The sequence below is a fragment of the Panthera tigris genome, chromosome B3 (genome assembly GCF_018350195.1).
Source record: "Panthera tigris isolate Pti1 chromosome B3, P.tigris_Pti1_mat1.1, whole genome shotgun sequence".
Taxonomy (NCBI): Eukaryota; Metazoa; Chordata; class Mammalia; order Carnivora; family Felidae; genus Panthera; species Panthera tigris.
This window is the reverse complement of record NC_056665.1, coordinates 120,221,740-120,244,363: the sequence shown is the minus strand read 5'-3', so window position 1 is coordinate 120,244,363 and position 22,624 is coordinate 120,221,740. Positions and strand designations below refer to the sequence as shown.

At 50.1% G+C, this 22,624-nt stretch overlaps 2 protein-coding genes across 5 annotated transcripts in view; one reads left to right on the top strand and one right to left on the bottom strand.

Moving 5' to 3' along the window:
- Positions 1 to 11,083, bottom strand: part of IFT43 (intraflagellar transport 43) — an 80,515-nt gene extending 69,432 nt beyond the window's left edge. For both annotated transcript variants that reach the window (XM_007095030.2, XM_015543347.2), the window contains exons 1-2: positions 11,019 to 11,083; positions 9,823 to 9,915 (exon numbers count right to left, since the gene is read on the bottom strand). In XM_007095030.2, the coding sequence (XP_007095092.1) occupies positions 9,823 to 9,915; positions 11,019 to 11,072 (147 nt within the window). In that variant the 5' untranslated portion in view covers positions 11,073 to 11,083. The remainder of the gene's footprint in view (positions 1 to 9,822; positions 9,916 to 11,018) is intronic.
- The window catches only part of TGFB3 (transforming growth factor beta 3), a 30,008-nt gene continuing 17,313 nt past the window's right edge, over positions 9,930 to 22,624 (top strand). The window contains exons 1-2 of one of the 3 annotated variants that reach the window (XM_042990173.1): positions 9,930 to 9,988; positions 15,661 to 16,880. In XM_042990173.1, the coding sequence (XP_042846107.1) occupies positions 16,529 to 16,880 (352 nt within the window). In that variant the 5' untranslated portion in view covers positions 9,930 to 9,988; positions 15,661 to 16,528. Of the gene's footprint in view, positions 9,989 to 15,479; positions 16,881 to 22,624 lie in introns of those variants that run through there. The other 2 variants (XM_042990174.1, XM_007095032.3) reach the window with 2 other exon arrangements.

Below are 22,624 nucleotides of genomic sequence, written 5' to 3'. Positions count from 1 at the left end.
ACTGAGGACCTACAAAGTGACAGGCTCAGGCACTACTTCTGGAGCTTGCAATTAGTGAGGGACAAGGACCTAAATAATGACACAGTTACAAACTGTGGATAAGATGAAAGAAAAAGTTAAAAAAAAAAAAAAAGCTAAAGACAATGTAATAAAGGGAGGTAATTTAAATAAAAGGGTAATATTCTCATTTAAGAAGGAGTGATAGGGGCACCTGGGTGGCTCAGTCGGTTGAGCATCTGACTCCGGCTCAGGTCATGATTCTCACAGTCTATGGGTTCAAGCCCCGGGTAGGGCTCCATGCGGACAACTCAGAGCCTGGAGCCTGCTTCGGATTATGTGTCTCCCTCTGTCTCTGCCCTTCCTCTACTTATGCTCTCTCTCTCTGCCTCTCAAAAATGAATAAATGTTAAAAAAAAAAAAATTTAAAAAGGAGTGATATTCACATTGAACACAGTGGAAAAGAGAAGTCGGAGTCAGCCCAGCAAAGAGGAGGCATGAACATTCTAGGGATCCACTCCAGTCCAGTCCATTCTGTAGTATTCTAGGAAACTAGAATAAGTAGGGGACTTCTAAGCAAAGTGAAGCTCGTTCCATATGGGACAACAACCAGGTGGCAGGCGTGAAATGAATCTGCGGATGCAGGCAGGCACCAAATCACACAGGTTCAAGGTAAGGACTTAGGGTTTCTTTTAGCCTAAGTGCAAGGGGTGTCTAGTAAAGGGTCCCGAGTACGAAGTGAACGAGGCACCTCTGTATAAGCCCACTCTAGCTGAACTGCAGGAGGGCAGAAGTACAAAAGATGAGTCCAGGGATAAGGTGGCTGCCACAGTCCAGGTAAGTTAACAGTGGCTTAAGCCATTTCGCCAATTCTTGATAATTTTTTTTTCCTAACAGAATGGCATTGATGGTCATAGATTTTGCTTAGTCTTTGCTCTGGGAACCTTGCTTGAATATGAGTCAATTCTCATTACGACAAAAGTATCATGATCGTGAAAATTTTCACATACAAAAAAAAAAAAGATTTCCGAGCACATGCCAGTATTCTACTTAGTTCAAACAGGAGTCACGTCAAATTCTAATGTTACAACAGAATCTGAAGTCTTTTGAATTGGGTCGTAAGCAGATATGACCTGGGTTGTTAAATTACATGTATGTTCTTTAATGCAAATTAGGGATGCTGAGCTGAGGGTTGTCTTCCCTGAGGCTATGCAACAGTCATGCGTCACGGACACCAACTTGACTTGTGTCACCGATTCCTGTACACATATTTTTATTAAGCATCTAGCATATTCTTGTCATAGCAGAGTTCTGAATACTTAGTCTCTTATTTTGTGAAATTAAAGGACATTTTCTAAATCCTAGCAGATGGCGACTAATTCGGTGTTACGTCCATTATGGACAGATTTCTCTCCAGGGTCACCAGGATCTATGCTCAGAGGAATCCACAGAGAAAGCTAAGAACTTTCAGGACATAAATGAAGGGTGAACGCTGTAAACCGCTGGACTACGAGGCGCCCCCTCATAAAGGATGAGCCCGGAGAGTGACAAGGCAGGGGTACTGCACTTGAGCACATCTCTGAGATTTTCCTGACCGGCCAACACAAACGCCTGCAGTGAAGTGTAATGGCTGCACGGAAGATGCATCAGTGAAATGCTAGAAAAACGTGGAAAGGTCAGTCTCACCTTCACAATATTACCAGTTACTTCAGGGTCATATAAGAAACACTGGCCTCATGTGGTTCTTTGTTAAAAAAGACGACGGGACGGGTTTGGGATGATCTGAAAACCATCTCTTTGCTGGCAAAAGTCCCTCCCAACCATTACTCCCTCGCTGGTAGGGTCAATGGCCGCACTAACAAAGCCAGCAGGCCACGCTCTCTCCCTCACCTCCAGGACTGGCACATGCTCATCCCTCTGCTTGGGAGTATTTTCTCCTCCGCCCCTTCCCTGGGCTAACATCTACTCACTCTTCCAAGTCTCAGCTCAGATGTGATTTTTCCCTAGACAACCGTTCTGGATGTCCTCAGGGCTCAAAGGGGCGCAACGTAGGTATTCCTGTATTTTGCTGTGTTCACCCCTGCCTGGCACTTACTTCTCTGCAGCCCCCGGATCAAAGTTCTGAGAGGACAGGGAGCATGTCCGGTTTCTCACTGGGTTGCCAGCTCTAAGCACAATGCCTGGCACGTAGAAAATCCTCAGTTTAGTTTCACAAGTGAATGAATGAATAAATGAATAGATATTACCTTCTACTCCAAGGTCACTGGGGGGTCACCAAGGTCACTCTTGCCCTCCGCACTTTCTACCCACATTTCTCCAGAATGACAGAATGATATATGTCAGCAATTAAAGATGATTCTTTGGGGCGCCTGGGTGGCTCAGTCGGTTAAGCAGCCGACTTCGGCTCAGGTCATCACCTCGCGGTTCGTGAGTTCAAGCCCCGCGTCGGGCTCTGTGCTGACAGCTCAGAGCCTGGAGCCAGTTTCAGATTCTGTGTCTCCCTCTCTCTCTGACCCTCCCCCGTTCATGCTCTGTCTCTCTCTGTCTCAAAAATAAATAAAAAAAATAAAAAATAAAAAATAAAGATGATTCTTTGGAAAGACCACCAACCTCTAGACAGAGGGTTGGGTTTTGAGAAGGAGATGGAAAGAGACTAGCGGATAACTGGTCTGTGGCACAGGCAGAAAGGCCACTAAAGGAGACCAATAAAATAGCTCTCAAGTGGCACCAAGAATTCTCATCAAAAGGCTCCTTCCTCATCCACATGTTTCTGGTCCTAAGGGCCAGTTAGTACTGTGAAATATAAATATCTCCGTATCTTAACCAGAAATGCAATTGAAGATATATGGACAATACCTCCTAATTCTCATCTAACGTGGATGACAATAACGGCTGGCGTGTGCCAGGCACTAGGCCAAGAGCTTTGTATGTGCTCGTATTTAATCCTCCAACAACTGCTAACAGAGAACTACTACTGTTATCTCCATATGATCTATTGAGATGAGAAGCCAGGCTTAGGGCATTAAGGAACTTTCCCAGGATATTCACCTCATAATTGGCAGAGCGGGGATTAAAGACGAAATGATAATCCTGTCCACTTGTCAGGTTGTGCAGATCACGAGAACGACAGCTAACTTAGTGGGGCCCTGGGCTAAACTCTTTACACTTATTTCGCATTTAGCCCTGCCCACAGGTGCCTAAGAGAACCTTCGAGTGGCATTCAAGCACTATCTTTCACCCCGAGACCCGCAGGAAGTCAGCGAGAGCGGTTCCCTCTGGCTTTCCAGATAGCAAAATGAGTCACGAGTTATTAAAGTGTGTCGTGCGGGGACAATGAAAGAGCCTGAGCCGACGCTGGAGGAGAATCTCAAGATGCTATTTCTAATGGCGGCCTCTCCCCTCAGTTGACATTCCCTCCCACACAGTGGTGGCCCCAGGGATGGTGAGCGACGGGCATCGCCCACCCTGAGGGAGAGTTCAAAACTGAAGCATGCGAAGCATGACACAAACATGAAGTGTGGAAAACGCATTCCTCGCGAACGGTTCCCCGTCAAATTCCCCGCATCCCTCTTCGACGACGTTATCAGGAGCATCGTTCAACCCGGCCCATTGGAGCGCGCCTACGAAAAAGGCTGAAAAATGTGACCAATCAGGAAAGTTATTTTTGTGAGAAAGAAGAAAAATGTCACCAAAAAGGGTCAGGAGATAACCCTCCTGGGCCGAAAATAACTGCCCGGCTGGCAGGGCCGTCAGGGAACAGGCGGAGGACGAGAGACGTAATGCAGAGCGCTGAGGGAGCTCCAGTGGAGTGAAGCGGCCGAGGGATGAGGAAATTGGCCTAATTTGGGAACATGAGCCCAACGGCATTGCTCAGATTCCTGCGAGAGAATCTGGCTAACTTTCAGTTCTGCGTCCTAGGAGGAACACTGAAGGGATGGGGGGGTGGAGAGAAAGGGAACAGCTGTGACTCAAACATTTCTCCAGACAAGTGGATGAATAAGGGTCGTCAAGCGAGAACCAACCCCCGCTCCAGAAGGATTCCCGGGGAGTAACCCAAAAGCCACTCTCTGCTGGGAGCTCTGTGCGCCGACCTGTCCGGCAGGTAGAAGAGGTCAGGTGGTGGAGAAGCACCTGGCTGGAGTCACAGAGACGAGACTAGAGTCGGAGATGAGCTGAATGACTCTGGACCAGTCACCCAACCTCTCAAAGTCTCAGTGTCTTCAAAGTAAGATGAGGTCAGCGGAGCACCCAGTTCAAGAGCTCCCGTGAGGCTTACGTAGGACATTGTGTGCAATTAACAGAGAGGAGGCAGCTGTTACAATGCAAACCAAACTTATTATTAAAAGGACAATCTGCAAGCCAAAAGTTAAGCCGCAAAGAGGTCTAGACCCAAGTGAGAAGTGTTCATCCAAAAGACAGGCCAGCCCTGGGCAGGTTTTGCCCGAGATTACTTTCCGCCAACAGCATCGTCCGGTAATGTAACATCATGGTAGAGAGCGCCCTGGTCTTTTCTTGAAGGAGCTGCGTAAGAGCAGAATCATTTGAATCAACAGAAGGTGAAAGGTCAAACAGAGAAATCCAGTTCAATTCTCAGAGCTGCCCTGACAGGAGGAAGTTAGACACTGCAGGCAGGAAGACACTCACCATGGAATCATCTTCCAGTACAATTCTCAGCAACCGTAATTGTTCAGCACCCATACCAAATACCAAACCAATAGCAAACTGCCAGCTGAACTAGGCATCTATGATCCACACCTGATTTGTGACAGGTGGCCCCATAACCCCCAAAAAGAGAAGAGTGCAGTCATAAACTTTCTTGGTGCTTACTGTTTTTTGAGAGATTCCCGTGCGTCGGGTACTGGGCTAAGCACGTTATGTTCGTTACCTAATTTCGTCTAAAGCAGGAACTAGAACTCTAACCAACTCCGAGCTAGTAAAACTTCACCAAGAGCTCATCTTTCAGGTGACTCAGTACAACTAGACAGTTGACGTTCTTTGAAATTATCTGAAATTTCCAGAATGACTAAGCAAATAAAGAGACATTCCCTCTCCTCTCAGAGAGGGAGGAAGCATTTAACAACCTGGACTGCGCCACCGGGATCCTAGAGGCGGAAAGGCCCAAATGGTTACAGAGAAAATGGGCAGAAGGAAAAGATCCACAAGAGCTGACAAAGGCAACTCAGGCAGGTATCCTGGGATTTCAGGGCATCTAATCTTCCACCGAACTCTACACAACTTTAAATTAGAAATCTGGAGAGGAATGTGGATTTGTTGTTGTTATTACTAAAAATAATTCTTTCCTGTCATACCCAAATCTCTGAATAAAACCTTTGTATGAATTGTTTTTTGAAAGAATGATGACACATTGGTTGCAAATGGCCCACTCAACAGCCCTTCTCCTCTTCTCCCTAACTCCAAACCCCACCCAGTGTTATGGCTGTGGCAACATGCCTGGTTGAAAAGTCCCTTGAAATTTACGGTGGTTTTTAAGAGCCAGTTCTGACCAATGAAACGTAACTAGAAGTCTACTTGGTGAGGTCTGTGGCTACTGTTTTCCTCATAAGAAGGAACAAACTTAGCTGGCATGCACCTTGAACTCTTCTACTATGGCCCCTCCTCCTACCTAGAATGCAGATCTGATGCCCGGGGAACCACCAGCCAGCTCACAACCATAACAGTGAGAACAAGCCTCGAGCCGCAGGTGGCGGAGTCAGAAGCCAGGAGGCCCCGGGGTAATGCAGGATATTGCCCAGTCACTGCACCTGCCCTGTTCTGCCCTCCACTGGACTTCCTGCTATTAGAAGACTCATGCCTGCTTGATTCAAAAACTGGGGTCAAGTTTCTGATCCATGTGGTCGAATTCAATACTGAGAGATACACAAGGGTACCTGAAAATCAATCCGTCCTGAAAGACCAGGAGTTTTAAACTTCAATGGAAGTAGCACACGGCAGATGAAACGTGAGTAAATCTGAGCAGGTGTACGAAAAGAAGGAGTGGCAAACTGGACAAGGGAGGCCGCATGTAAGCAAGCACCGGTATCGGTGCCAGCCAGCTCCGGCCAGCTGTCGCCATGGGGGGACGCCGGCCCAGCACTCCCACTGTGCCAGAACTTCTGATTTTAAAGAGAAGCCCAGAATCTGGATTTTCACGTGAAGTTTCCTAATTCATAAACAACCCAATGAAAACATTTTAAACGCTGTGCGGATCAAACAAGACCTGACCGTATGCCACATTCAACCCAAAGGTTCCCAGGTTTTAATCTTAATAGAAGGGGTTAAGGCAAAATAAAAAGAACATCTAAGTTGCAGAGAGATAATAATGATTAGTAACAAACTGCGAGCCATGTGCCAGATTGTGTGAAGGGCTTGCATCTATTATCTCATGTTTTCTTTTCAGCCGCCCTGTGGAGGATGTGAAATGATTATCCCCGGCTTATCGATGAGGGAACTGAGGCTGAAAGAGGTTAAATAACTTGCCCGGAGTCCTAGGCTTCATGGGTGGCCGAGCCAGGATTTCAACCCAGGCCCGTATGACCCTGAGGCCGGCGCTCTTCCTCACTCTTCCTAAGGCATGCCCGCACACCCAGGAAGCACAAACACTGCTTTGGATCACTACTAGTTTACCTGTGGATAAATCAGTCAGAGCCCTCGAAGGGACTTCCAAGTCAGTTTGACAAGAGACCCAGGCTCACATCCTCCTACGTCGCTGTCCTTTAATAGAAATGGCAAAGCATTGGCCAGTGCCCGTCTATTTGCTAGTTTACCGAGCGAACGCACATGTGTGTAGTGCTGTTCAGTTTACCAAAGCACGGTCGAATGCATCCCTCTCGTAATCCCCGCAGCAACCTGGTGGTATTGTTACCACCACCTGCCAGATAATGAAATGGGAGATTAGAGAGAGGAGTGGACTTGTTCAAGATCCAGGCCATTAGCAGAGCCGGGTCTCAGGCTCTGGTCTGCCCAAGCCGTGTGTTCTCTCTACTCTGGTAGGATGCGCCTCTTCTTCCTCCACCAGAGCGTCCAACTCCACCACCCTGCTTCAAAATCATCATTCCTACTTAACTCTACAGGAACTGCAGCTGTCTGACCGCCCCCAGGTACCATTAAGTACGTTTTCATGGATAGCTTCATCCTAGAATATAGTCAGCGAGAGGGCAAAGAAAAATATATCAAGTCATACACTCTGAATCGGAATGTAAATGGGCACACACACAAGTCTCAGGATCTAATTTTAGAAAGAAACAGCCAAAATGTCCCACACAGCACAGTGAGCATCTGGCCCTGAGGGAGGCTGCCCACACAGCCCAGGGAGACCAGGAATGCTGCATTTCTGATGTGCATGTCACAGCCAGGCACCAGTTGGGTGAAGAACAGAATGACTTTTCATCACGTTCTCCCAGAAAAATGCTAAGGCCCAGAGGTAGGTATCCCTGGGGAAATCAGTAGGTATTCCAGAGAGGCTGAAACCCTGAAAAGTTCATCCCAGTCTGCAACTTTGAAGTTAGGTACTCACAGGACTGACTCTCAGCTGGGAGCCAAGGGGAAGGCGATGGGCGGCTGAACGATGCCTACCGACCCCAGCCTAGAAGCTGATTTGGTGTGGGGGTGACACAGAGCCTCAAGGCCGTCAGGTCATTCCAGGACATCCTTCCTGGCCCACCACCTAACCATGACGGGCGGCTAGAATCTCCTTCACAGTTAAGTAGTTAAGCAGACGTGTGATTAGTCCTTCTGGCTGCCAGTGATCATGGGAATAGAAGTTCCATGATGGCAGGAGATTCTGTCCCTTTTTATCACTGAGATATGAGAACCCTGTAAAATGGTACCTGGCACACAGTAAACTTCAATAAATATTTGTTGGACAAAGGAATAAATGATTTGCTGTTGAGATGCATCCTTGTAGACCCACAGTCTAAAGCGGCCAGAGGCCAAGAGGAGACTTCCATTAACCTAGTCACGTGCTTGCCCAGTTCTCTTTAAAGACATCCACGACTGCTGTTCGAGTCGCAGTATGGACCACAGTTCCATACCCAGTGTTGGGTATATGTGTTCTCTCACCGTCTTCCTAGATTCTACCACGGCTCCCCTGAGCTGTGCTTCCAGTGCGCCACCCCAACCCCCACCCTGCAACACTCCTTCTCAGCTTCTAAGGGCCCCATCGCACACGGTGTACTTCACCCCGAGTCTTTGTACTGTCAACGGCATGCCTGTTCCACGCTGGGCACTGTGATCAACAAAGGGGTACAATGGTAAAGCACAAACTGACTTCCAAAAGCTCACATCTTGTGAGGGAGCCAGGCAGGTAAACAATTAGAATACAACATAAGAAGCGCCATAATGTAGGTGCCGTGGCCAAAATCACAAACTGACAACCCTCAGGCCCAATCTGGTCCATATGACGAGTTGTCATAATTGGTTGCTAACCTGTAAAAATGTGTTGCTTTCTCACCACATTTTAGATGGCCAGCATCTCTTGGAAAATCAGAGGATCCGGCAATACCGGGTATTCTCCAGTATCACTAGCTTTCGCTAGGCAGTGATACAGGGGACATGTGCCACAAACAGCCACCACCCCCCCCTTCCCACAACCTTCCCACAACCCCTTTCTATAGTAAGTGAGAAAGGGAATGATAAACTGAAAGGGCCATGTACAGAAATGCTGGAGAACTTGCTTCCTAGAAGGGTGAAGAACATCCCAACACATGTGATATGTAAGTAGCTGTGTCTGTGTCTTGTCCCCAGCATGCTTTGCTCATGCACCTGCCGAGCCCATTATAACGGCTTTGCCGCGTAGATCCCTTCATCTATCTTATACCTGCTAGGGCCAACGAGCTGGATAACTGAGAAGCCAGGTTTCCTGCTGCTTGGGAACTGTCTCGTGGGGCAAACAGATCCATAAAAAGAAAATGAGCACACGACGTGAGAACATATACGCGTTCTATAATAGGTACCACGGGCACCAAGAAGAAGGAGCCCTAAGATGGCCTGGAGGAGTTAGGAAGAACTGACGGAGGGATTACCCTGAAACTGACTCTTGAAAAGGGCAAAGTTTGCTCAAATGAACAGAGGAAAGTGCAAAGGGGCTCTGCGTAAACTTCCAAAAATAGCGCCCTGGCATTAAAAGTGTTGCTCATCAGGATTACCCACCCTCCACAGAGCAGCTGGATAAATTCCCACAATTCCAGGGCACTCGGAGAAGTTTCCAGGAAAGTAAGGCCAGTACTAATCCCCTTCCTGCCTGAAAACTGTAGAAAGTGCAGGTCACCGCTGAGAGCAAACGTCCAGTTGTGTAATCCAACCTTACGTCATCAGCATGCCTCACTGGCATTTATTCGGTAGAAATAAAAACCTGGATTTCTCCGGGATTTTCAGACTTCCCAGTTACCCCTGCCTCAGCAAGCTGAAGAACATTCTCCACTGAGAATATAAAGCAATGCAGAAACTACTCTGGCATCAAAGAAAAACGTTCTTCTGTCATTTCCTGCAAATAGGACAAATGCCAAGGAAGGGAATCCCCAAATCAAGACAGGAGGAAGGGCTGGTGTCAACGAGAAGCCATATGGAATACCAAATCCTTGCTGATTAAGTAATTACTAACTCTGGGGCACCTGGTGGCTCAATCCGTTAAGCGACCGACTCTTGATTTTGGCTCAGGTCATGATCTCACGGTTTGTGCTGTTAGCACGGAGCCTGCTTGGGATTCTCTCTTTCTCTCTCTCTCTCATTCTCTCTCTCTCTCTCTCTCTCAAAATAAATAAACTTGCAAAAAAAAAAAAAAAGAAAAAAAGCAATTACTAACTCTTAGCATTTTTTTGTAACACCCACCTCTCCAGTCAGAATCGAAGAGGAGTTCTTGTTACTGAGATGATTGTCCACTTGAGCTGACTCCTGCTGAGCTCGGCGACCCATCTTGGGCCCCTGTAAGGAGAGATGGGGAACGCTGCTGACCCAAACATCTTTGAGCCACTATGAGGACAAGAATTCTGGGAAGGTAAGCAAGGATAAGACGTATGAAGACGTGGTGGAGGATGGGATTTGAGTAACTTGAATATATTTCTCAAAAATGCTCCAAACCCTGAAAACAAAGCACCTGACATCATTTCTATTTAATAGGAAAATATGAAATTCCTGGATTAACGATCACAAGTTTCTCTCTTAACTACCAGAGATCTTTCCTACCCAAAGAAATGCAGCTAGACTTTCCTCTAGAAGGAACAGAGATCTCATGTCAGGCACTGGATTAAATGCTTCCCATGCGTTATTCCATTTCATTTTCACTGCAGCACTTTGAAGTAGATACCAACGTCTCCATTCTAGAGATAAGGAAACCGAGGTTCGGGAGGGTTCACTTGTTTTAATTAAAAAAAAATTTTTATTATAATTGACACACAATGTTAGCTTTTTTTTTTTTTTTAACCCAGTAAGCAGCTTCATACTCCATTTGACCTCAGCTCCTAGCCATTCCTCCGTGTTAGAAATCCGAGTCTTGATTTCCTAAATCATAAAACTGAAGTAACGCCCACCTCCTCGTGGGAACTCCGGTCAAGAAAAGGCCACTCCAGCCTGCCTGCCTTCTTTTCAGGCGTTAAAACACTGCGGTTTTTACCATGAACTTCTGGCAGGTGAAGTCCCACGGAAAAAGCCCTAGGGTAGGTGCAAGTGCGACCCTGACCAGGATCTCCCCCCCACCCCGCCCCAATCACCCTTCAGATATGTCCTTTCTAGGGGAGTTAGCACTCGGGGCTCCAGAAAGCGCAGACTGGCTGGGAAATTTCCCACCGGTTCCGGAGGCCTGCAGGCGCAGGATCTGTTTTCTGCTTTTGGAGAATTTTAAAGAAAGCACACCCCAGGCCGGGGGCGGGGCAGCTGAGGCCGCCTCTTCCTCGGCCTCACCCCTGCGCGGCTCTGGGCCCGGCCGCTGGGGACAGGCCAGGCCGAGGCGCCTCAGGGACGCCGAGCCGGCTAGGTCGCTCCTCCCCACCCGCCAAATCCTAGCCCCAAATCCCCAAGTCAATCCTCACGGAGGTGGCCGAGCCGCGGCGTCGCTCCTCGCCTAAGTCCAGCACGTCCTCCATCTCCGCGGCCGCCTGACGTCACTTCCTGGAAACCAAGCGGCCCAGTCGCGTCCCTGACAATGGCTCCGCCCCTTCATCTCAATATTTAAAGGATCCGTGGCATCATTCCTGGATTCCGTGTGCCACCTTTGAATTTAAACCAAAACTTCCCTAAACTTCCTCGCTTGACAGTTCTGGAAGAAACCTCCAGATATTAAATCCCGCTAAGGCTGGTCCTGTGGGACAGTGAAAAAATGTTAGTCTTTAGGAACTGTCTACACTTGTAGATCTGTTTAAATATTATTCAGTGCAGGGTTGTCTCGGTGGCTTAGTCGGTTGAGCGTCCAACTTTGGCTCAGGCCCTTTTTCTCACAGTTTGTGAGTTCGAGGTCTGCATCGGGCTCTGTGCTGACAGCCTGGAGCCTGCTTTGGATTTTGTGTCTCCCTCTCCCTCTGCCCCTCCCCCACTTGTGCTCTGTCTCAAAAATAAACATTAAAAAAATTTTTAATTTAAATATTAAGTGCAAAGCATTAGCTAATAGTAGTAATTAAATTGATCCTTCCTATTTAGCTTCCTATATAGCCCTTGCAATGTACAAACGACCTTCACAGTTATTAGCTCACATGAAGGGCATAATAACCGTATGTGGAAAAACAAGATGAGTTGTATTGTTTCCATTGGACAGTAAAGAAAACAGGCTTACAGGTGGGGGAGTGGGGGGGGGGTGTCAGGTGCAAATAGTTTCTAATAGAAAATGCAATATATACAATCTCTGCCTTCAAGAACTTTACGAAGAGGCTGAACAAAGATGTCAAATACCTTAGTAGTGATAACATTCAAAAGCATAAGTAATCTCTCCAACAGCCCCACAAAGTGAGCACCAGTGATATCTGCATTCAACAATTGAGGATATACGAAGGTGCAAAGATGTGGCTTGAGGGAAATCATCTGAGTGCTAAGCAGCAGAGCCAGTTCCTTTTTTTTTTTTTTAAGTTTATTTACTTATTTTGAGACCGTGACAAAGAGTGCACATGTGGGAGGGGCAGAGAGAGGGAGAGACAGAATCCCAAGCAGGCCACATGCTGTCAGCACAAAGCCCAACGATGTGGGGTCAGACTCACAAACCATGAGATATCAAGAGTCCAAGAGTCGGAGGCTTAACCAACTGAGCCACCCAGGTGCCCCCGCCAGGTGCCTTTGTGACACCAGATCTTACAAGAGTACTTTTCTCCTGCACATATTACTGGGTACCAGCCATTCTCCTAGGCTAACCGAGGAAGATATCCCTCCAATTCCCAGCCTAATGGGGCAAGCAAGTTGAGTCTTCATTGATTCTTCATGTAAGATCCCCAGGTCAACACCACTGGCCAGGTCCCTGGTCCTGATCAGCTGGAACCCCCAGAGAGATGGTCTCATGGTCCTGAAAGTGAGCAAGATATCACTGGGCATAAGGTCAAAAAAAGTGAGCAAGATATCATGCTGGGCATAAGGTCAAGATGACCACTGCTAAAACGTGAGGACTTGAGAGTGGAAGTGGCACCCCTTAAAAGTGGATTGCAAGCATTTCTTCAATACCCAATAAATTACTCAATTCAACTGGGCATCCCCACATGTTTACTGGTTAGGGCCGTGTGTTCACATGCCTTGTGACAGCAACAGCACTGCTTGGATGTCAGAAGATTTGAGGTCTTATCCTGGCTCTGCTGATAACTACCTGTGTGGCCAGGCAGAGCCCTCTGGACCTGTCTCCTCCCTTGTAATTGCTCTTAGAGATTACCCTAAGATCTGATTCTCAATGAAAATACCCGGTTAGATTTTAATCTGAAGAAACATCCATTGCCAAAATCTGAGACAGATGAAATATAGGCTCCGATGAATCCTTTGTTTTCTTCTTCCTTGGTACCAGATGAGGAAGAAGGGCTTACTCTTTGGATTTTTCCAAAATCCATAACCTACTTCCCTGCTTTGTGTGAGCTCATAGCTACACTGCCACCACCTTAAAGCCAGTTTTCAAACCTTTACTCTCATTTCTTCCCTGCCTTGCTGAAAGCAAAAGGTGCCTGGTGCTCACTCTGGGCAGAAAGAAAAGCTCTGGAACGGTGGCTTCCAGACCTTGCTGAGCACCTGAATCACCTGTGAGGTTTATTATACTACTCTTTTTTTTTTTTTTTTAGTTTATTTATTTTGAGAGAGAGAGAGAGAGAGAGCAGAGGAGGGGCAGAGAGAGAGGGAGAGCGAGAAAATCCCAAGCAGGTCCCGAGCTGTCAGCAGAGCAGGATGCGGGGCTCGAACCCATGAACCCATGAGATCATGACCTTAGCCGAAACCAAGAGTCGGATGCTCCACCTACCGAGCCACCCAGGCGCCCCACCTGTGAGGTTTATTAAAAACACATGTGCCAGGGCCCCACCCCTGGAGGGTGATTTGGTAGAGGTGGAGTCCAGAAGGATATAATTTTAATTTTCCTCCCATCTTGCAAGTGTTTGCTTAAAGGCCTCAGTAACACAGCAACAAGCTGTGTTGCTGTCACCCTATTTCAAGTTTCAGCAGTCCCAACCCAGGCACTCCATATTCTACCTCCCTGCTTTATTTTCTGCCATGGCACTTCTCTTTTATCATAATACATAAATTACTTGGTTTATGGCCTTTCCCATGCACCTACCCACCCCCTGTGTAAGTTCCGTTAAGGGCAAGGGCTTTGTTTATTAGTTTGTTTTGTTCACTGCTGCGTCCACAGAGCCTAGAACAGGGCCCGGCACACATTGAATGTCATAAATATTTCTCGAATGATGGCTGAATTTCAGAGGCAGTATTGCATGGGACGTGCATAGACTCTGGCAAGAGACTTCCTGCCTCCAGATCTCAAGGTTGGCACCTACTGGCTATATACTGTAGGTAAATTACTTTTAAGCTTTCTACACCTAGATTTCCTCTCATTACTCAAATGACAACAATGCCTACCCAAACTAGAGGGGCTGAGTGAACTATCACCTCCGCCACCCATAAGCATGTGGCCTTTAAAAAAAAAAAAATTGCTCTGTGCCTCAGTTTCCTCAACAGTAGCCTGTCCAGTTTCCTCAACAGTAGACTGCCTCAGTTTCCTCAACAGTAGACTGGAATTCTGTGAACATCCCAGCGGCCTAGGAGCCAGGAGCAGGGAACTGACCTCACAGGAAGGGTCCAGGAAGGCTGGGTGAGGTGGGGTGGGGTGGCTGGAAGCAGCACTGATTCCCAGGAGTGATCGGGAGGCTGTGTTGCTGGGAAGCAACGCGCCTTGCCTTCTCTGAGCTTCTCGTGGGAAAAGACCCAGAAGCTTAGTTGGAGAAGAGGAACGAGAGCGAGCGGAGGGAAAACTTCCCCTCACCCATCTGGGAAATGGGCTGGGGCCAACTGCTGACTTTGCGCTCGCTGGCGCGGCTCCCTGCGGAACCCTCGGCGGGGAGGGAGGCTGCGAACATCTGGAGGACATTTCTGCGAGAGCGGCTGCCGAACGGGGCCGGGAGAAGAGAGAGGTGCACTTGTGCGCACGTCGGGCCGAGAGGGAGGCCGTCCCCGCAGGCTCCGGTCCCGCGGCCCTCGCCCTCCCCCGCGGCCCCTTTTCTCCAGCCCACCCCCCTCCAGTCCCTCCCCCCCCCCCCCCCCCGCCCCAGCCCTGCCCGCCGTCCGGGCCCCGGCCCGCCGCGCTCCTTCACTGGCGGCCTCGCCTCGCCAGAGGGCACCCTCGATCTGCCGGAAAACGCCACCATTTTCAATGGCCCTGGAGCATCTCCAAGCTTCAGTCCGCCGCCCGACTCCAGGCTTGTCAGTGAAGAATCGGGGCCAGGATCGCCGCGGAGCTGAGCCCACCTCCAACCCCGCTCCCCGGCCGGGCGTCGCCCCCCACCCCCGAGGGTGGGCACGGCCGCCCCAGAGCGGGCCCCGCGCGCGCCCCTGCCCCAGTCCCTGCCCCTTGTCCCGCCGGGCGCGGGGGCGGCCCGGGGGCCGGGGGGCCCGGGCCGGAGCGAGAGACGGGCCCCGAGGCGAGAGGACGGACTGACAGCTGGCGAGAGGGCGAAGGAGCTGGGGGAGAAGGAGGGAAGGGATTCGTCGGAGTAACTTTCCAGAAAAACAGTCAACGTGTAGCAGGAGTGACTCCAAGAGGGGAAAAAAAGTTCAGTTACCACGTCGAGCGAGAGGACTCGCAAAGTATTTTTCAAATGGGCTCGGCTTTTCCTGTGCCTGTTTAAAACATTAAAATCGTGCTGCAAAAGAGGCTGCGTGCGCTGGTCCCTCCCTCCCCCACCCGGGCCAGAGACGTCATGGGAGGGAGGTATAAAATTTCAGCAGAGAGAAATAGAGAAAGCAGTGTGTGTGCATGTGTGTGTGAGAGAGGGAGAGGGAGAGGAGCGAGAGGGAGCGAGGGAGAGGGAGAGAGAGAGAGGGAGAAGGAGAGGGAGAAGCAGCAGGGAGAGGAAGGGAGGGAAGCAGAAAGCCAAGGCCAAGGGAATGAGCAAGCGAGGGGAGAGATAGGGGAAGAAGCCTGAGAAAGAAGGAATAACAGCTTTCCGGAGCAGGCGTGCAGTGAACTGGCTTCTATTTTCTCTTTCTTTGCCTTTTTATTTTTTAAAGAGAAGCAGGGAACAGAAGCAATGGCCGAGGGAGAAGACAAGCCGAGGTGCTGGTGACCCTGGGCGTCCAAGTGGATTATTGTTCCTGGGGCCTGTTCTCCCTGCCTTCCAATTGCACATACCCCCACTTCCCAGCCAATGAAGAGGAGAGGCAGCGTGAACAAAGTCATTTAGAAAGCCCCCGAGGAAGTGTAAACAAAAGAGAAAGCATGAATGGTGTGCCCGAGAGACAAGTGTGTCGGGCTGCCCCCACCTTGAGCTGGGCCAGCGCGGCCCAGCCCTGCCTCTCCCCACCTACTCACTGGTGATCTGACTTTTTTTTTTTTTTAAACAATTTTTTTTTTTCCTTTTCTTTTCCATTCTCTTTTCTTACCCTCCTTCAGGGCAAGGCAAGGATTTTGATTTTGGGACCCAGCCACGGTCCTTCTGCTCCTTCTTTAAAATACCCACTTTCTCCCCATCGCCAAGCGGCATTTGGCAATATCAGATATCCGCTCTATTTATTTTTACCTAAGGAAAAACTCCAGCTCCCTTCCCACTCCCAGCTGCCTCGCCACCCCTCCCAGCCCTCTGCTTGCCCTCCACCTGGCCTGCTGGGAGTCAGAGCCCAGCAGAACCTGTTTAGACACATGGAGAAGAAACCCAGAGCTACAAGGCACACAGTCGGCTTCTTCGCGCTCAGGGTTGCCAGCGCTTCCTGGAAGTCCTGAAGCTCTCGCAGTGCAGTGAGTTCATGCACCTTCTTGCCAAGCCTCAGTCTTCGGGATCTAGGGAGGCCGCCTGGTTTTCCTCCCTCCTTCTGCACGACTGCTGGGGTCTCCTCCTCGCCAGGCCTCGCAGCCCCCCTGGCCTCTCTCCCCAGCTTGCGCATGAAGATGCACTTGCACAGGGCTCTGGTGGTCCTGGCCCTGCTGAACTTTGCCACGGTCAGCCTCTCTCTGTCCACTTGCACCACCTTGGACTTTGGCCACATCAAGAAGAAGAGGGTGGAAGCCATTAGGGGACAGATCTTGAGCAAGCTCAGGCTCACCAGTCCCCCCGAGCCATCGGTGATGACCCACGTCCCCTACCAGGTCCTGGCCCTTTACAACAGCACCCGGGAGCTGCTGGAGGAGATGCAGGGGGAGAGGGAGGACAGCTGCACTCAGGAAAACACCGAGTCGGAGTACTATGCCAAAGAAATCCATAAATTCGACATGATCCAGGGGCTGGCGGAGCACAGTAAGTCCACGTTCTCGCTGGGGTGTCTGCTCTAGAGGGTCTGAGCAGGAGTGGGGAGTTCCTGGGGAGGGGGGGCCTAGCGGGGGCCTCACAGCAGGGTGCCCCGGGATCACCCACACCAAGGCTCAGGAGGCGTGATGCACAGTTGGGGCCGGGTGGGTGGCTGGGGAGGGAGACCGGGCCATTGTGGGAAGAGCCGGGGGCTTCTGGGAGGCCAGGCGCCCTGGAGTTGAGTGGCTTGCTGAACTCACATCACATCCTCGACTGATTTTACTTTGGAATTACACCGTGCCGTCCTGTTCACATCTGTGCTCTGGCCCATGTGATGGGATAGGCGACTGCGAGCATACGGATGCCATAGAGGGACAGGGCTGGGTCTCTTGAAAGCCCTTATAGCTCCCTGAGTCTGGAGACCTCGGTCTTCTCCCTTGTTTTCGCCACTCATTGTGACGCGTCTTTGGTTTAGTTTTTCCAGTCCTTGGGAAGAAGGGTACACTTGCCCTAGATTAATGTCTGTCAAGCTTTTTGAAGCCCAGGCAAGATCCAGCTGCTTGCTGTCTAGGCCCTTCGGTCTATGCCACACACATGACCCACGTGAGCTGTGAGCGTGGTTGAAAGGCACGCACCTACGTTCACACGTACAAGTGCTTCAGGGTGATGTGTAGTCTGGCTTTGTACAGTAGACAGATTCATGTGCTCAAAATGGGCGTCTTCCAGGCCTGTGGACACGGGGAGAGCAGGGTTGTGGCTCTGGACGTGTACATGATTGCTGGCCGCCCTTTTGTGTCTGCGTGTCACGGGAAGAGTGGGTGGGAGGTGTGGCCGTGGGTGCAGAGAGGACATATGTCTGGGAGTGTGTCCTCCCAGGAGGCTCCCGTCTGTGCTGAGAGGCTGGGAGGCTTCTGGGTGAGACGTCTGCGTGTGTGTGTTTGTACACGTGTGGAAGTCATGTGTGTTTACTGAACGGACCTTTAAAAAACCTCAATACAAGAGAGAGAGATTTGGCAGATGTTGAGAAACTGACAGCCCGAGAAGGAGGAATGTGAGCCGCGCTGGGCCAGGGACCCTGGGAGTAGCTCTGTTTGCTTTTCCTACCAGCAGGTGTCCTCACCACCCGGACTACCTCTTCCAGGCCCACCTGGCAGTGGGGAGTGGGAGTGGGAGGGAGCAGGCAGGGTGAGGGGGGTCAGTGGGGGAACTTGGGAAGTTGAAAGGAACCTGGCTGCAGAGGAGGACGAGGAGTAGGTGGCTGGTGGGTGGAGCAGCTCCAGCTGAAGGTGCAAAAGGCCCTACTGGGAGCCGGCCCATGCCAGGTCCAGGAGCCTGTGGTTACTGGCGAGGGGTTCCCGCTCCCGTTTCCTGTGGCCGCCTGGAGCGCCTTGCCTTAGGATGTGGCTACCGTGCGGGGCGGAAGCCGAAGTAAGAGGCAGGGCTAGTGCATCCTGCCCAGGGTCCTCCCGTGGGTCTGGCTCAGCCTCTGCCAGGGGCCCACGGTTCCCAGAGGCACCAGCACCTGGATGGCTGAACCCCCCAACCCCCTGGGCAACCACCAAGTCCGGAGATAGTGGCCACGAGGGTGGAAAACTGAGGCCTGCAGGAGAGGTCTGAAGAGAGCCCAGGGTGAGAGAGAAGGGCTCGGACCTTACGATCCGGGTCAGGAGGTGGAGTCCCAGGGAGGAGGGATTCTGAGTCACAAGGGCGCATCCAGCCTGGAATCCAGAGCCGAGAATGAATGGGCCAGATGCATGCGAGGGCATATGGGTGCCAGTAGATGTGGATTTTGTACAGAGACTCAGGACACAGGTAGCGAGCAGTCTTGGGGAGAACCAGGGCAAGGGCCCACGGACGCTGGGCAGCTTGGCCTGCAGCAGCAGAACCCTAGCAGGTAGGGGCGACCTTCGGGCCACAGAGCCTGGTCAGGCTGGGAGCAAGCCCGGCACAGGGAGCAAGATACTATTTGGGATATTGTGGAGGGGCCAGGGCACAGCGGGACACGGGCGATGCCGTGGAGGCTTGCAGGTGCAAACAGGAAGCAGGCCCAGACTCTCTGCAGCTGTTGGAGGTGACACAGAGGCTGAGCAGACGCGGCTTGGGCCCGCCCTGCAGCTGGTCAGGTGCCGAGCCAGCCCCAGAGAGGCAGGCGCAGAAGGCACACTAATTATAAAGGAGGCAGCGGGGCAGATGCTGAGAAGAAGCAGAAGGCCATCCTCAGAGGCTTGGGGTGAGGGAAGACCGTCCTGAGCTCACGAGGGCTGTGTCCTAGAGTGGCACTGGGTCCGTGGCGGGACCCTAGCAGGGTCTGGGTGCCAGAGCTTCTGGGGGGAAGTGATGAGATCGCATTCGCTTCCACGTTTCATCATTCCCAGCCTGCTCCTGTACCCAGTGGAGGGGCACTTAGAGGGAAGTGACAGCAGGAGCTGGCGTAAGGACATAGGGGAGGCTGGAGAGCAAAGTATGGCAAGGAATCGTTTCCCGTGTGCAGGAGAAAGGGCACCACGGTGAGCACAGAGGAGAGGGCCCATCTTCTGGCTCTGCCCTGTCAGAGAGGAACCCCGATTCTCTGCCTTACGGATGAGGACACAGAAACGTGCATCAGTTAAGTAATGTGCCTCAAAGAGCAGGGGCTCTAACCTAGACGTTGTTCTGCCTGCAGAATGCATGCTGTTAGGCACTAACCCAAGTGTGTAAAATAAACATTTTAAGCCCCACCTTTAACCTCAAGGCTCCAATAGCACTTTGATTTACAACATGAGCAAATCACCTATCGGACCAAGCAGGAGCGGGTAGGAGCTATTTGTAACCCTGGTGGCAGACCGCACAGGGACCATTGGGTGTGTTCTTTCTTAGCTCTGCCTATCGTTATCGCCAGGAGATTGATATCGTCACAGACGTTCTCCCAGATTCAACGGAAGGGCGTTCTTTAACGAAGAGCCTCAAGCTGGTTAAGCAACCACACCAGATGGCATTAGTCAGGTCACCTCTCTGAGCCTCAGTTTTCTCATCTGTAAAGTCAGAGATCATCTCTAAGCTCTCTCGCAGCTGAAGCAATTTTATGCATACATCTGGGATGATTCAACAGCCTCAGCAGTGAAGGCAAGACTCTGGAAATCCTTTTATAATTCACCAGGAGTTGGCTCTGTGGAGGCTGTCTCTGCCCCACGTGGTGGGGAAAGACACAGGCTTTTCCATTCCTTTGTCATCCTTGTTATCAAGATATCACCAGTGTAGGTGTTGTTTTAACTTCTGGCTTGTAATTATCTGTGTCTGGCGGGAGACCCTTGTTTTCATCCAGCAGTGGCTCTTAGACAGCCGGCAAACCCGGAGTTCCTGAGCAAAGAGAAAACTTGATATTTTAGCCTTTCTTTCCTGGATGCTACTTTTGGATTTGGATTTTTCATTCTGAAAATTAAAAGATATTTTGTATCACAAGAACTCATTTGTGTTAAGGGCCAGTGCCCTCTGCACACTGGGTCAGTGTTTCTCCTAGAAGGGCTAGGTAAATGTAAAAAATGTGGATTCCCAGGCCCAAGCCCACCCTTACAGAATCAGAAGCTGGGCGTGGGGTCCTGGGGAATCTGTATTTCCGAAAAGCAATCTGTATTGATCCTTAAGCTCACTGAGGCTTAAGACTCAGTGAACTGTAGGGCAAAACCTCTCCTTAAGGAGCTAAAAACACAAGTGCCCAGCTGATACGAAGGATCTGGAAGAAAAGCCAACACCATGACGGCGGACCCAGGACACTTGGCCTCAGGGTCGAGGAGAGAATAGGGTGTGCAAGAGGCTGATGGGGCGGGGGGAGCTGGAAGCGCCCACGCCCTGTTAAAAGAGGGTACCCGCTGCTCAGTCCCTGCTGATTTCTGCATTTAGGAATGTGGGTCCAGCTTGCCTCGACCTTGCCGTTAACCCAGAAGAGCAGAAAATCTGGATCTTTTTGTGAAATTTCCCAACTTGTAACATGGGCTTAACATGTTGATGGGCTTCTGATTCAAAAATTTTTCAAATGATGCATTGGTCCAACTGCATGTCTAATACGTTTAAAGGTTAACCCGTTTAATGGTGAAATCATTGGAGTGTGGTTTCTCATACTTCTAGAACATCTGGAAGCCATGGTACCCTTTGCAGAGCACTATAAACTGTGGCCCTCAACTCTGGCTACACATCAGAATCATCTGGAGATCTTTAAGAAAGAAAGAAAGAAAGAAAGAAAGAAAGAAAGAAAGAAAGAGAAAGAAAGGAAAAGAAAAGAAAAAAAGAGAAAAGAAAAGAAAAGAAAAGAAAAGAAAAGAAAAGAAAAGAGAAAAGGAAAACAACTCCGGACCCACCCACTCCAAGGTAGTCAGCATGTCAGCATCTCTGGCGAGTGGGGCCAGGCATCGTGTATTTTCAAGGCTTTCCAGGTGATCCTAACGTGTAGCCAGAAGAAGCTTGGCCACACTGAAATATGCATGCTGTCATTGGAACCCGCAGGGTTTTACATGCAGAAATGATGTATATAAGCAAAGGCACATCTAGGAGCCCTGGTGTCTGAAAACATTTTAAAAGGCATGGTCGAAACACGGTCAGCTGTTTCCACGTTTTTGTGTGAAAACTCTACATGAATATTCTTTGCTTATTTTTCTCTCCTCATAGAAAAAAAGGGGGGAAGGGCCTCCACCAATATATGTATTTCTCGCGCAGTGGAAAAAGTTGGTCATACTGTAGTTTGAAAGGTGGATCCTCTAGTCCACCTCCCAATAATACCAGCATCCTGCAGAAGCACGGCTTACCCACAGAACTGAGCGGGGCTTGGCTGTTGCTTAGGCCTAAGTTGGCACTCTGGGCCCACTTCAGGGAAGCCTTCATTTTGTTGGTGAAACTGTGCCTCCACTAGATCTCTCTGGGCCCCCCAACTTCCAGATTCCCCACTTCAATAAAAGAGGTATGGTCCAAAGACCTGGGTTCAAATGCCACCTGTGCTACCCGCTAAATTTCCTGACACTCAATTTTCTCATTTGCAATTTTAAAAATTTGATTTGAAAGAGAGAGAGAGAGAGGGAGACAGGAGGATCCAAAGCGGGCTCTGCTCCGACAGCAGGGAGCCCGACGTGGGGCTCGAACTCATGAACATGAGATCGTGACCCGAACCGAGGTCAGGCGCTCCACCGACCGAGCCACCCAGGCGCCGCTCTCATTTGTAACATGGCCAATTTGACTTCTCGTTCTCCTCGAGGATTGTTCGAGGGTCCGATGAGTTAATAAGAGCTCTGTGCAATGTAAGGTGGTGTTATCACAGTTGATTTACAGTCTCATTCCACAAATTACTTAAAACAGCATCATTCTTCAGTGGGTTTAATTGCCAAGATTATATTTACGTTTTCTTTTCTCTCCTAGGCAGTTCTTTTGTAATCCCCAACGATTCTGTCTGAGCTTTACTGATAGGGTCAATTTCCTTGTGTCAACCAAGGAACCACCCCCCCCCCCCGCCCCAGCGTCCGTTCTACTTCTGCTAGAAACCTGTAGATCCCAGTGATAAAAAATGACCCTTCCACCTCCTTCTCGAAATCTCCTTGAAGTTCCCACCAAGAGGAGTCCGTCGTAGGGAACAGATATCTGATTGATGGGCTGGAAGAAGCAAAGGAGGGATGGTTACAAGGGTGTGCTAAAGACCCTCTTAGCTCATCGCTGCCCACGTGTCCTGGCTTCCTGCTGTCTTGACCCGCCTCTGACTCTCCTCACTGGCGTGCGCCATCTTCTGTTCCATCTTC